Source organism: Schistocerca cancellata, chromosome 7 (assembly GCF_023864275.1).
Source record: "Schistocerca cancellata isolate TAMUIC-IGC-003103 chromosome 7, iqSchCanc2.1, whole genome shotgun sequence".
NCBI lineage: Eukaryota > Metazoa > Arthropoda > Insecta > Orthoptera > Acrididae > Schistocerca > Schistocerca cancellata.
The window spans coordinates 227,440,960-227,456,810 of NC_064632.1; the positions used below are offsets into that span (position 1 = coordinate 227,440,960).

The 15,851-nt window shown below is 40.5% G+C and overlaps 1 protein-coding gene across 1 annotated transcript in view; it reads right to left on the minus strand.

The window, feature by feature from the left end:
- LOC126092571 (tRNA (cytosine(34)-C(5))-methyltransferase) overlaps positions 1-15,851 on the minus strand; it is a 74,228-nt gene that overhangs the window by 42,893 nt on the left and 15,484 nt on the right. Inside the window, exons 4-8 of the mRNA XM_049908249.1 lie at positions 6,633-6,810; positions 6,472-6,553; positions 5,447-5,587; positions 5,207-5,336; positions 4,747-4,877 (exon numbers count right to left, since the gene is read on the minus strand). Of these exons, the coding sequence (XP_049764206.1) occupies positions 4,747-4,877; positions 5,207-5,336; positions 5,447-5,587; positions 6,472-6,553; positions 6,633-6,810 (662 nt within the window). The remainder of the gene's footprint in view (positions 1-4,746; positions 4,878-5,206; positions 5,337-5,446; positions 5,588-6,471; positions 6,554-6,632; positions 6,811-15,851) is intronic.

Here is a 15,851-nt window from a genome sequence, read left to right on the forward strand (position 1 = left end):
TGGAAAACCTGAATCTGGATATCGGAATGAGGGTTTTGACTCAGCTCCACCAGACAGAACTCAGTGCACCACATTGCTTGGTGAAGGAAAATCGCAGGAGGAGGAGGAGGAGGAGGAGGAGGAAGAACAGGGATGAAGTATGAAGAGGAAGAAGAACAGAATTAAGCAAGCAGGAGGGTAACAGTTCTTCTTCTTCTTCTTCTTCTCCTTCTTCTTTTTCAACTATTGCTACTACATTAGCACTGTAAGGTTGAGATGATTATCTGTTCCTCCATCACAAGTGTGGAGGATAAGTTGGTAGAAGGAATTTTCATTACCATTATTTCTCCACAAATGGGGGAGAATGAGGTGATAAAATACTTTTGCAAACCAGAACTTGCACCAAGTGGTATATCATGTGTTAAATACTAAATCCTTTTTCAGTGCTTCATGAAGTAAGGATGTGGTACTTTGTTGATGGCGATCTGTTTAACATATGGGTAGGTCAAGCTTAGTGATGCACTCAGTGTAATTTGAAAAAAGTAAGCAAAGGCATTTCAAACTCTCTCCTCTCCATTACATACTCATCCTTACAACTAAAGCATAACACTGCGCTGTAGAAACACTCAATGCATTCACCTACATAATACAGACGCACACTTTACAACAGCTAATAGGAACACAATGGCAAACCACTTTCATTAAGGTTTTGACCAAAACAACAATTCTGCATTATTTCTGCTGCTCAGCACCCATTTATGAGGCAGACTTACTTTTGTGGTAGACTGCGTAAGGATAACAACAAAAGTGCATATATCCTCCTTTTGTTTCATGTTTAGAGATGTGCTATTGAAAACTATGTTATCATATATTTAGTGGTAACTCAATGGAAACATGCAAAACTCAAATAAGCATGGCCAGAAAGATAATTGAACCAAGCTGCTCCTGACTATCCATCTGAGTTTTGTCTCATGTGGCTGAACAGAAAGTATGCAACAAGTATCACCTAGCCTTGATATGCAATCTGAAAATAGTTGAAACTCAACAACTGTCAACACAGACAGTAGATATTAATGCATTCCCATACAAAATCTGAATCAATTTTTCTTTCACAGAATACTGCAGTGTTTGCAAAAGTTGGTATACAAAGTATATTATTAGCCTGTATACTAAACAAATATTTTTTCACAATATCATTTACAGTAACCAAAAAAATCTCCCCCCCCCCCCCCCCAATCCCCCCATACACCCGCCAAACCCCACCTTGGCCACCACACTGTTTCTGTGTATTAATTTGAACCATTCACATTTACTGCTCGAATTCTGTTGAAAAAAAGTATATAATTGGCCTCATTCTTTATCTGCTATGTTGTTGTTGTTGTTGTTGCTGTTGTTGTCGTCTTCAGTCCTGAGACTGGTTTGATGCAGCTCTCCATGCTACTCTATCCTGTGCAAGCTCCTTCATCTCCCTGTACCTACTGCAACCTACATCCTTCTGAATCTGCTTAGTGTATTCATCTCTTGGTCTCTCTCTACGATTTTTACCGTCCACGCTGACCTCCAATACTAAACTGGCGATCCCTTGATGCCTCAACACATGTCCTACCAACCGATCCCTTCTTCTAGTCAAGTTGTGCCACAAACTTCTCTTCTCCCCAATCCTATACAATACCTCCTCATTAGTTATGTGATCTACCCATCTAATCTTCAGCATTCTTCTGTAGCACCACATTTTGAAAGCTTCTATTCTCTTCTTATCCAAACTATTTATCGTCCATGTTTCACTTCCATACATGGCACTCCATACAAATACTTTCAGAAATGACTTCCTGACACTTAAATCTATAGTCGATGTTAACAAATTTCTCTTCTTCAGAAACGCTTTCCTTGCCAGTGCCAGTCTACATTTTATATCCTCTCTACTTCGACATCATCAGTTATTTTGCTCCCCATATAGCAAAACTCCTTTACTACTTTAAGTGTCTCATTTCCTAATCTAATTCTCTCAGCACCACCCGACTTAATTCGACTACATTCCATTATCCTCGTTTTGCTTTTGTTGATGTTCATCTTATACCCTTCTTTCAAGACACGGTCCATTCCATTCAACTGCTCTTCCAAGTCCGTTGCTGTCTCTGACAGAATTATGATGTCATCGCTGAACCTCAAAGTTTTTATTTCTTCTCCATGAATTTTAATCTGCTATATCTCTGATCAAATAAGAGTGTATTTACAAAACAGAAATTACTTTTGTATATAACAACAGACAAGTGTGTGAACATTTCACACACAGCCTTTAACGACAAATAACAAATATGTCTTACTCTATTTCTTTGTTTATAGCTATCAAAGTAGCGGGTGATCAAAAGGTCAGTATAAATTTGAAAACTGAATAAATCACGGAATAATGTAGATAGAGGGGTACAAATTGACACACGTTTGGAATGACATGGGGGTTTATTAGAACCAAAAAACTACAGAAGTTCAAAAAATGTCCGACAGAAGGCGCTTCATCTGATCAGAATAGCAATAATTAGCATAACAAAGTAAGACAAAGCAAAGATGATGTTCTTTACACGAAATGCTCAATACGTCCACCATCATTCCTCAACAACAGCTGTAGTCGAGGAATAATGTCGTGAACAGCACTGTAAAGCATGTCCGGAGTTATGGTGAGGCATTGGCGTCAGATGTTGTCTTTCAGCATTCCTAGAGATGTCGGTTGATCACAATACACTTGCGACTTCAGGTAACCCCAAAGCCAATAATCACACGGACTGAGGTCTGGGGACCTGGGAAGCCAAGCATGACGAAAGTGGCGGCTGAGCACACGATCATCACCAAACGACACGCCCAAGAGATCTTTCAAGAGTCTAGCAATAGGGGTGGAGCGCCATCCTGCATAAACATCGTACATTCCAGCAGGTGTTTATCAGCCAGGCTGGGGATGACGCTATTCTGTAACATATCAGGGTACCCCTCACCCATCACGGTAGGAGTTACAAAACCAGAATCACGCATTTCCTCGAAGAAAAAAGGTCCGATAACGGTAGATGTGGTAAATCCAACCCATACCGTGACTTTCTCGTCATGCAATGGAGTTTCCACGACAGTTCTAGGATTTTTGGTAGCCCAAATCTGCAATTGTGGGCGTTGAAAGACCCTCGGAGTGTGAAATGAGCTTCGTCGATCAACAACACGTTACTCAACCAATCGTCATCTTCCGCCATGTTTTGAAATGCCCACACCGCAAATACCCTCAGCTTCACTACATCGCCAGGTAACAGTTCCTGATGCCGATGGATTTTGTATGGATAGCACTGGAGGGTATGCCTCAGTGCCAACCAAGCAGTAGTGTATGGAATGCCGGTGCGATGTGCGACTGCACGAGTGCTGACTTCCACATGCATAGACGAACCCGCTACAGTCTCCATTTCTTCCTGAAATGTCTCAGCAGCATTACGCCTTGTGCTCGGTTGGCCACTACGGGGTGTATCGTCTAAACAACCCGTGGCTTCGAACTTCGAAATCATTCTCGCCACAGCTGCATTGTCAACGGACCTTATGGTGATAGGATCATAATGCTGAACTAGCACATTCCTCATTCTGATAATACAGCTTCACTAAAAGCGCCTTTTCATGTAACGTCAACATGGTGCAACTGCTGACACATCTGATTCTCTCTCTCATTACAGCTCCTTTTATACACGATTGTCATGTGCAGTCACTGACGTTTTGCTGTCCAGCACCATCTATGGACATTTTGTGACCCCCCACCCCTTTTTTTTGTTCTAATTAAACCCCATGTCATTCCAAGGATATGTGTCAATTTTTACCTCTCTATCTACATCATTCCGTGGTTTATTAAGTTTTCAAATTTATACTGGCTTTTTGATCATCCGGTACTTGTGATAGTATCTATTCCACACATCCTAATAGACACAAAAATTAATCTTTTACCCTGATGTTAAAGAAAAGAAGACCAATGTACAAACAGAATGAGTCAAGAGAAAAGGTACATGCATTGAGGGGTGATATTTCTTGGTGATTCTGAACAAAATAACTTAAGGATATATGCCCTATTCCAGATAGTTCCCAAGATAGAAGACATTTAATGTCAATTTTGTATAATTTCCCGTATAGCTCGAAAGCTGTGACCTTCAGCTAAAATTTGTTGCTGCACAAAACTGAACTACATTAAATTTCCTACAAAGAAATCCCATTCATTTTTTCCCCCCTCCCTCTAGGACTGACAGTTTGAACGAAGAAAATGAGAGAATATTGAAAATCATGCACAACATGCAGGCACTGCAGCTTAGATAATTTCTGTACGCTTGTTTGAGGTAGTTTCCCCAACTTGATAGACCAGGTATGTCCCGTATCAAGTTGTTCACCTTTAATTCCTCTACACTACTGTGGTATACTGTAAACATACTGTAAACAATGGCAATGTACTGAATAATGCAGAAAACAAGCAACAATGTATATTAAGCATTCTGAAACCATTCAGAATAGGGCATGAGTCTGTATGAAATTTTTCTTCAGAATCACCAATATTATCACCTCCCCCCACCCCAAAAGCATTCATTTTTCCTCATGACTTACCCGGTATAAAAATATGCTGAGCCATGTTTGTTACATGCTCCTGAGTAAAAATGAAAAAGAGCAGGTAAAATCCAGAACCACATAAAAAACATGAAACTTCAACTAACATGAAAAATTTACAAACGCAATTTATGGGTATAGTAAACAGTGACAGACCCTCACCATCAGCCTCAGAAAGCAGCCTGTGAAGTACGGCTTCATTTTCCAGTGGGTTGAGAGAACACGTGGAATAAACTATGCGACCTCCTACTGCCAACATTTCCACACCACGTCGCAGAATTCGGAACTGAATGCTGCCAAAAATAATGCAGGTAGCTATGTTATTCATACAGTCAGTTACTGGCTCTGAGCACTATGCGACTTAACTTCTGAGGTCATCAGTCGCCTAGAACTTAGAACTAATTAAACCTAACTAACCTAAGGACAACACACACATCCATGCCCGAGGCAGGATTCGAACCTGCAACCGTAGCAGTCGCTCGGTTCCAGACTGTAGCGCCTAGAACCGCACGGCCACTCGGCCGGCAGTCAGTTACTAAATTAATTTATAATTTCATAATGAAAGTGAAACTACACACCTATCCGACCTATCCAGAATAAAGTATATTGTGCTTATAATTACCCATGCAGATTGTTCCCATTAGCTGCATTCCACTTAACCCATATGTCAGGATTCTTCCTCATAGTGCCATCTCCAGAACATGGAACATCACACAGTATCCTGTCATATTTCAAAATCCCTTTGCTTCCATCTGGGGTTTGCACATACAACAAAAGAAAGGACACGAACAACATCACTTTAGAATAAACATAATATGCACAATGTGTACAAAAAACAACGCAGTGGTTTCCAGACACTTACCCTTCTGTGTGATTGTAAGGTTTGGCATTACTACTGAATCATGGTTTGTTACAATTATGCATGGCGAGTTCAATCGCTTTGCTTGGTGGACTAGCATATAGCAACGGTTATTATCAACATCATTGGCAATCACAAATCCATCTGTAAGAATGCCATACTGTAAAAAGATAATTTAAGAGATTCCAGTGGAATGAGGATAAAATGTATAATGGGATGGTGAATCATTATTCACAACATTTTGCACGAACATACCTAAATACCTATTAAAATTAATTTTGTCTAAAGAGCTTTCACAAGTATTAACAGGAGTTGTTCCTAAATCTTTACTATTCACGTTTCAAAATAATTAACATACAAAAAGAGAAACCCCTAGAAATGCAATTCAACAGCAGGTAAGGTTAGAAACATCATTAATCCCAATCATTTCTAATGACTATCATAATCATTTACCGTAATTTTTGTTTGGCATATTACACAAGTTATACGAAACATGCAAAAAATACAAAAATTTTGAATGCAGCCTGCTGTAGCAACACAAGAAACAAAAGCAACATAAATCTTACCAGACAACTTGAGCAAAGCATAGTGCATATACTTACAACATTTTAACATCAATTACCACTGCATGTGATGATGGTACAGAAAGTTGCATTCAGATGTGTAGTTTATTACTCCCACAACAAGCATTATCACCACACAATTGACACCCAATATTATTTGGCTGTCATGTAAAAAGCCGCAACAAAATAGTATTGTTTTAGGTACCAGTACACAGGAAGGGTAAAATATAAGAGAAGAAAAATTAAGGGAAAAAGGACAACACACATTTCACAAATTTAAATAATACAATATCACAAATTTAAATAATGCAATACTTAAAACATTTATGTGATTTTATACAAAGTAAGGTTTATTCCATATTCCAAAAATGATAGGAGTTTTTGGAAAAATAATTTAAACATTGTAAGCATACAAGACAACTGGAACTGGTCTTCAAAGCGATAAAGTGATTACAAAAACCTCACCTGGCAGGTCTGAACTGTCTGAATGTAACAGCTCAATTAATTGTGCTGTTTTTGATCCTGGTGCAGCACACATATCAAGAATCTAAGGACAAAAGAACATGTCAAAATTTTTCAGCATAGCTGCCAGCCACAACACAGGAACAACAGAAGACTGCCCTCACCTTGTGGTGCGCCTGAACATCCAGTAACAAGGGAGGAATCATACTGACAACTTCTTGTCGGCTAATGTTTCCACATTCTGTCTCTGCAATTAGGAAATTGTGCAAACGAAAATATATTTCAGATCGTCTTATATCCTTGCGAGTTAACTGCAGTTGCCATGCAAGACCATCGGGGTACCTGTATAACACACAGTATTCAGTAAAGATGGAGAACAATATACAAAAATGTACTGTGTGTTTCGGAATTACTACACGATTTAAAAACTTTGAAATTTACATGACCAAATAAAGAAATCACCATCAATCAATGAACTATGAGAAAAAAAGGAGAATTGTTGCAAAAATCATGAGATTGGCCATAAAAGAGGCTCAAAAAAGCATATCAAGAACAAATCGCAAAAAAACTGCAATACAATAATTTGTGATGCACATGAAACAAATCCACTCAATTTGTTTTCACTTGTAATCAAAAATGGCAGCATTAACAGTATGATCTCACTGAGAATACAAGAACCAAATAAGGGATCAGAAACGACTTATCATAATAAATAATCCAAACATTTAAATAAAAATTACAATAAAAGAAAGTTGAACTTAGATTTGATCAATCATCTAATCCAATATTATAACACGTAAAATAAAGGAAAGGCAACCGCTTGGCTATAGCTGATGGATGCATGGAGCACAGAAAAAGACAACAGAAAACAGCATTCACACTAGCTCTTTTTCCAGCAATAGTACACAAATTCACACATACAACCGCACATCATCCCAAACACACACTCCCCAAATGCCACAGAAATGTACATTTAGGTGTAAGTAGGGTTATGTGTGTGAATGTTTGTACTATTGATATGGTTATAATAGAAGGACACATTCCACGAAGGAAAAATACACCTAAAAACAAAGATGATGTGACTTACCAAATGAAAGTGCTGGCAGGTCGACAGACACACAAACGAACACAAACATACACACAAAATTCAAGCTTTCGCAACAAACTGTTGCCTCATCAGGAAAGAGGGAAGGAGAGGGAAAGACGAAAGGATGTGGGTTTTAGGGGAGAGGGTAAGGAGTCATTCCAGTCCCGGGAGCGGAAAGACTTACCTTAGGGGGAAAAAAGGACGGGTATACACTCGCACACACACACATATCCATCCACACATATACAGACACAAGCAGACATATTTAAAGACAAAGAGTTTGGGCAGAGATGTCAGTCGAGGCAGAAGTGCAGAGGCAAAGATGTTGTTGAATGACAGGTGAGGTATGAGTGGCGGCAACTTGAAATTAGCGGAGATTGAGGCCTGGTGGATAACGGGAAGAGAGGATATATTGAAGAGCAAGTTCACATCTCCGGAGTTCGGATAGGTTGGTGTTAGTAGGAAGTATCCAGATAACCCGGACGGTGTAACACTGCGCCAAGATGTGCTGGTTGTGCACCAAGGCATGTTTAGCCACAGGGTGATCCTCATTACCAACAAACACTGTCTGAGGTAATGAGGATCACCCTGTGGCTAAACATGCCTTGGTGCACGACCAGCACATCTTGGCGCAGTGTTACACCATCCGGGTTATCTGGATACTTCCTACTAACACCAACCTATCCGAACTCCGGAGATGTGAACTTGCTCTTCAATATATCCTCTCTTCCCGTTATCCACCAGGCCTCAATATCTCCGCTAATTTCAAGTTGCCGCCACTCATACCTCACCTGTCATTCAACAACATCTTTGCCTCTGCACTTCTGCCTCGACTGACATCTCTGCCCAAACTCTTTGTCTTTAAATATGTCTGCTTGTGTCTGTATATGTGTGGATGGATATGTGTGTGTGTGCGCGCGAGTGTATACCCGTCCTTTTTTCCCCCTAAGGTAAGTCTTTCCGCTCCCGGGACTGGAATGACTCCTTACCCTCTCCCTTAAAACCCACATCCTTTCGTCTTTCCCTCTCCTTCCCTCTTTCCTGATGAGGCAACAGTTTGTTGCGAAAGCTTGAATTTTGTGTGATGTTTGTGTTCGTTTGTGTGTCTGTCGACCTACCAGCACTTTCATTTGGTAAGTCACATCATCTTTGTTTTTAGGTATGTTTGTACTATTGCTAAGAAAACAACTAGAGCTCAAAAGCTAGGGTAAATGCTGTTTTCCACTGAGAGTTTCTGTGCTCCACACATTGATTTACTACAGTTGAGCAGTTGTCTTTCCCTTTTTTATGTATTGGTCCATCCAGGAATTTCCATTACCAGTAACGTAACATATATTAACAGTATGCTTTGTTTGATACAAATACAACTAGAAAAGTCTGAGAAAAACATCCGGAATCAGTTGATGATGGTTGATGCATGAGGATACATGACACAAAATAAAATCCACTCACAACAACAACAACACAGGAACATTTTCCGATAATGCACAACATGAGTGAAACTAAGAGTGTACAACCAAAAATAGTGTTGTAAGGTACTAAAGCTAGCACAGAGTAGTCGGAAACATGTTCCAATAATTTTGTTTGATTAAAAATGCTAAAGGTAAGCACCACTTAACAATATAAGACATGAGAGCACCCACCAACAACTGCAACTGCAGGAACAACTAGAGAGGGGCCCATACGAAAATGAAATATGACAGATGTAAATCTGAAACTTACAGAATTCAAAGAATAATTTCTTTGGAAAAAGGAAAAAAAGTAAATATGATACAAGAAAATATTTACAGGTAAATAAGAAAAGGGAAAGTCTTGCTGAACTCTGTCTTGTGAGACAGAATAGCTGTGGATGAGGTGACGGAAATAACAATGTTCTTCAACAGCTGAGATTCAAGTTTCATAGTAGTACAGTAAATATGCAATCAAATGGTATGAAAGAGTCAAAGGGCAGACGTAAAAATCTATACGAATAAAAATTAAACGCTGTTCGCATTAACCATGAACAGCTGGACCGATTTGGCTTTTTTATATTCGTAACAGTACAAATAAATAGAAAAATTGCGAAAATTCGCCCAGAAAAATGGACAATTTGGGAAAACCTGAAAGTGCTTTCTTCTACTGAATGGTGTATATGAATAAATCTTTTTTTGTAAAGGTTTTTTTTAAATTACCGCTACCAGTCACAAACTTTGTCAACTATTATTGTTGTTGTTGTTGTTGTTGTGGTCTCCAGTCCTGAGACTGGTTTGATGCAACTCACCATGCTACTCTATCCTGTGCAAGTTTCATCATCTCCCAATACATACTGCAGCCTACATCCTTCTGAATCTGTTTAGTGTATTCATCTCTTGGTCTCCCTCTATGATTTTTACCCTCCACGCTGCCCTCCAATACTAAATTGGTGATCCCTTGATGCCTCAGAACATGTCCTACCAATCGATCCCTTCTTCTTGTCAAGTTGTGCCACAAACTCCTCTTCTCCCCAATCCTATTCAATACCTCCTCATTAGTTATGTGATCTACCCATTTAATCTTCAGCATTCTTCTGTAGCACCACATTTCAAAAGCTTCTATTCTCTTCTTGTCCAAACTATTTATCGTCCACGTCTCACTTCCATACATGGCTACACTCCATCCAAATACTTTCAGAAACGACTTCCTGACACTTAAATCTATACTCGATGTTAACAAATTTCTCTTCTTCAGAAACGCTTTCCTTGCCATTGCCAGTCTACATTTTATATCCTCTCTACTTCGACCATCATCAGTTATTTTGCTCCCCAAATAGCAAAACTCCTTTACTACTTTAAGTGTCTCATTTCCTAATCTAATTCCCTCAACATCACCCGACTTAATTCGACTACATTCCATTATCCTCGTTTTGCTTTTGTTGATGTTCATCTTATTTCCTCCCTTCAAGACACTGTCCATTCTGTTCAACTACTACGCCATGTCCTTTGGTGTCTCTGACAGAATTACAATGTCATTGGCGAACCTCAAAGTTTTTATTTCTTCTCCATGGATTTTAATACCTACTCCGAATTTTTCTTTTGTATTACTTATTTATTTAGCGACAAGTTTCGGGGATTAAATCTCATCTTCAGGCTAAATGGCATTACAAAAACAACTTTACAATAAAGTCATACCTATATTACATAGTCTTTTTGTAAATTCTGTGGTCATCTTTGTTCTTCTGGCATGGCGGTCTCAGTGTGATGTGTTGCGGTGTATCCATTTCCGTGGCTCTCTTAGTCACTATTCACCAATTGTCACTAATACAGCAGTAGCTTGGAAACAGGATCACAAACAGGTCTGTAGTGCACTGGACAGGATGGCCATCTTGTGGCTGCACATAAAGCATTATTCAACATCGTGGCATTGCTATCAGGGATTCTCCGAGCCATAATCCGCAGGTAGCAGTCATCCACTGGCGGCCTGAGCGAAGCATGTCATTGACAGTTCCTGTCTCTGTATCTGCTTCATGTCTGAACAACACCACTTTGGTTCACTCCGAGATGCCTGGACACGTTCCTTGATGAGAGCCCTTCCTGGCACAAAGTAACAATGAGGATGCGATTGAACAGCGGTATTGACCGTCTAGGCACAGTTGAATTACAGACAACACAAGCCGTGTACCTCCTTCCTGGTGGAATGACTGGAACTGAGTGGCTGTCGGACCCCCTCCACATGACAGGCACAGCTCATGCATCATTGTTTACATCTTGGAGTGGGTTTAGTGACATCTCTAAACAGTCAAAGTGTCTGTGATACAATGTCCGCAGTCAACATGTATCTTCAGGAGTTCTGGGGACCGAAGGGGGGATGCAAAACTTTTTTTGATCTGTGGATTTCATAATATATTAATAAAAACTGCTTTTGGGGCAGCGAACATCAGGGAAGCATCTTAGTTGTATGAAGTATTTGTATAACGATCTCTACCACATGTTGTCTTCTGTTCTTTGACCTCCTTTGAGTTCTCGTGTCACATTCCTGTCACTGTACAGTTCATGTCCACTAGGAATGGCTGTCAAGTTTTTATCCCCACACAGGAGTTTTTCCCCCACAGAGGAAAAGGGCTGGCACGAGTGTTTCCAGTTCTTCATACATCAGGAGTTCTGATACGTTGTTCGCACAAATTCTTAGCAACTTTACTGGGAAGGCAGTTTGCTAATAGTTTCTTGATGGACTGAGGAGCATGTACAACCCAGAACTAACTCTTCTAACAGTTCAGTTCAGAAACAATACTAACACCAAAATGATGTACACACATATGTACACACATATGTACACACTGTGTTAGTAGATGATCAAACTGAACTCATCAGTCTGAATGGATGTCGACGTGCCTTGGAAGGGCCTTGGGGGAAACTGTAGGCATCCACTTACGCAAATCAGTCCATTATCCAGAAATGCGACATAGCAGGATGAAAGAAAACAGCAGCTCATCAACCCCATGGAAAATAACAGAGAATTTGCCATTGAGATGACAGGTGATGATCACTACATCTACATTTATACTCCGCAAGCCACCCATTGGTGTGTGGCAGAGGGCACTTTACGTGCCACTGTCATTACCTCCTTTTTCTGTTCCAGTCGTGTATGGTTCGCGGGAAGACCGACTGCCAGAAAGCCTCTGTGCATGCTCCAATCTCTCTAATTTTACATTCGTGATCTCCTCGGGAGGTATAAGTAGGGGGAGGTAATATATTCGATACCTCGTCCAGAAACGCACCCTCTCGAAACCTGGACAGCAAGCTACACCCCGATTCAGAGCGCCTGTCTTGCAGAGTCTGCCACTCGAGTTTGCTAAACATCTTCGTAACGCTATCACGCTTACCAAATAATCCTGCAACAAAACGCGCTGCTCTTCTTTGGATCTTCTCTATCTCCTCCGTCAACCTGATCTGGTATGGATCCTGCACTGATGAGCAATACTCAAGTATAGGTCGAACGAGTGTTTTGTAAGCCACCTCCTTTGTTGATGGACTACATTTTCTAAGGACTCTCCCAATGAATCTCAACCTGGTACCCGCATTACCAACAATTAATTTTATATGATCATTCCACTTCAAATCGTTCCGCACGCACACTCCCAGATATTTTACAGAAGTAACTGCTACCAGTGTTTGTTCCACTATCATATAATCATACAATGAAGGATCCTTCTTTCTATGTATTCGTAATAGATTACATTTGTCTATGTTAAGGATCAGTTGCCACTCCCTGCACCAAGTGCCTATCCGCTGCAGATCTTCCTGCATTTCGCTACAATTTTCTAATACTGCAACTTCTCTGTATACTACAGCATCATCCACGAAAACCGCATGGACATCTACTATGTCATTTATATATATTGTGAAAAGCGATGGTCCCATAACACTCCCCTGTGGCTCGCCAGATGTTACTTTAACGTCTGTAGACGTCTCTCCATTGAGAACAACATGCTGTGTTCTGTTTGCTAAAAACTCTTCAATCCAGCCACACAGCTGGTCTGATATTCCATAGGCTCTTACTTTGTTTATCAGGCGACAGTGCGAAACTGTATCAAACGCCTTCAGAAATTCAAGGAAAATAGCATCTACCTGGGAGCCTGTATCTAATATTTTCTGGGTCTCATGAACAAATTAAGCGAGTTGGGTCCCACATGATCATTGTTTCTGGAATCCATGTTGATTCCTACTGAGTACATTCTGGGTTTCCAGAAACGACATGATACACGAGCAAAAATCATGTTCTAAAATTCTACAACAGATCGATATCAGAGATATAGATCTATAGTTTTGCGCATCTGCTCGACGACCCTGCTTGAAGACTGGGACTACCTGTGCTCTTTTCCAATCATTTGGAACCTTCCGTTCCTCTAGAGACTTGCGGTACACGATTGTTAGAAGGGGGCAAGTTCTTTCACGTACTCTGTGTAGAATCGAATTGGTATCCCGTCAGGCCCAGTGGACTTTCCTCTGTTGAGTGACTCCAGTTGCTTTTCTATTCCTTGGACACTTATTTCGATGTCAGCCATTTTTTCGTTTGTGCGAGGATTTAGAGAAGGAACTGCAGTGCGATCTTCCTCTGTGAAACAGCTTTGGAAAAAAGTGTTTAGTATTTCAGCTTTACGCGTGTCATTCTCTGTTTCAATGCCATCATCATCCCGGAGTGTCTGGATATGTTGTTTCGAGCCACTTACTGATTTAACGTAAGACTAGAACTTCCTAGGATTTTCTGTCAAGTCCGTACATAGAATTGTACTTTCGAATTCACTGAATGCTTCACGCATAGCCCTCCTTATGCTAACTTTGACGTCGTTTAGCTTCTGTTTGTCTGAGAGGTTTTGGCTGCGTTTAAACTTGCAGTGAAGTTCTCTTTGCTTTCGCAGTAGTTTCCTAACTTTGTTGTTGAACCACGGTGGGTTTTTCCCATCCCTCACAGTTTTACTCAGCACGTAATTGTCTAAAACGTGTTTTACGATTGCCTTGAACTCTTTCCATAAACACTCAACATTGTCAGTGTCGGAACAGAAATTTTCATTTTGATCTGTTAGGTAGTCTGAAATCTGCCTTCTACTACTCTTGCTAAACAGATAAACATTCCTCCCTTTTTTAATATTCCTATTTACTTCCATATTCAGGAATGCTGCAACGGCCTTATGATCACTGATTCCTTGTTCTGCACTTACAGAGTCAAAAAGTTCGGGTCTGTTTGTTATCAGTAGGTCCAAGATGTTATCTCCACGAGTCGGTTCTCTGTTTAATTGCTCGAGGTAATTTTCGGATAGTGCACTCAGTATAATGTCACTCGATGCTCTGTTCCTACCACCCGTCCTAAACATCTGAGTGTCCCAGTCTATATCTGGTAAATTGAAATCTCCACCTAAGACTATAACATGCTGAGAAAATTTATGTGAAATGTATTCCAGATTTTCTCTCAGTTGTTCTGCCACTAATGCTGCCGAGTCGGGAGGTCGGTAAAAGGAGCCACTTATTAACCTAGTACGGTTGTTAAGTATAACCTCCACCCATAATAATTCACAGGAACTATCCACTTCTACTTCACTACAGGATAAACTACTACTAACAGCGACAAACACGCCACCACCGGTTGCGTGCAATCTATTCTTTCTAAACTCCGTCTGTGCCTTTGTAAAAATTTCGGCAAAATTTATCTCTGGCTTCAGCCAGCTTTCCGTACCTATAACGATTTCAGCTTCGGTGCTTTCTATCACCGCTCGAAGTTCCGGTACTTTACCAATGCAGCTTCGACAGTTTACAATTACAATACCGATTGCTGCTTGGTCCCCGCATGTCCTGACTTTGCCCCGCACCCTTTGAGGCTGTTGCCCTTTCTGTACTTGTCCGAGGCCATCTAACCTAAAAAACCGCCCAGTCCACACCACACAACCCCTGCTACCTATGTAGCCGCCTGCTGCGTATAGTGGACTCCTGACCTATCCAACGGATCCCGAAAACCCACCACCCTATGGCGCAAGTCGAGGAATCTTGCAGCCCACACAGTCGCAGTACCGTCTCAGCGTCTGATTCAGACCTTCCACTCGGCTCTGTACCAAAGGTCCGCACTACTGGAGAATCATGAAACACTCCACTCCAAAACACCTTTGTGAATCACTGGTGCCGATTTCTCAGTGCATTAGGTTGGATACTGAGAGGAAATGATCTGCTATTTCTGTGAAAACACCAACGGTAAATTACATTCAGCAAGATGACAATCCCCCTTCTATGGATGACACTTTCAAAACCAATCAAAGTACTGTCATCCAGAGTGTCATTCTCACAAACAATTGCCAACACACAGAAAAACAATTTAAATCACTACAGGAACAGTTGTCAAAATATGAAGATTTCAGGAAAATCTACTATGTGCAAGAACTACTACGAACACAGAGGTCTCCTTCCACTAGGCTTCTGTGATTGTACTGCCAACTGCTTTCTTTACAGATGAATGTATGAAGAGAATCATTCTGCGGAGTCAACAGAGATTCATTTGTGAAGGAACAGAGGGAGATTAGTCAGGACGTATTAAAAAAAAAGGGTCAAATTTTTCCCAAATTTCCCAGTTAAAAATACACTATTCCCCAGCTGAAAATACACCTTTTCCTTGTTGCAAGTACTTTTTTTTCCATGTTCAGTGACAATGTACTTTCCCTCGGAGCTGTAAAACTTAGCAATTCCTTGAATGGTAAAGGTTTTATACACAGACAGTGAACTTCCCTGCCCTTTAGGAAACGTAAAAAGGAAAAGCTAATGGTTGAAATTGATATACATACAGTATAGCTACAAGAAAA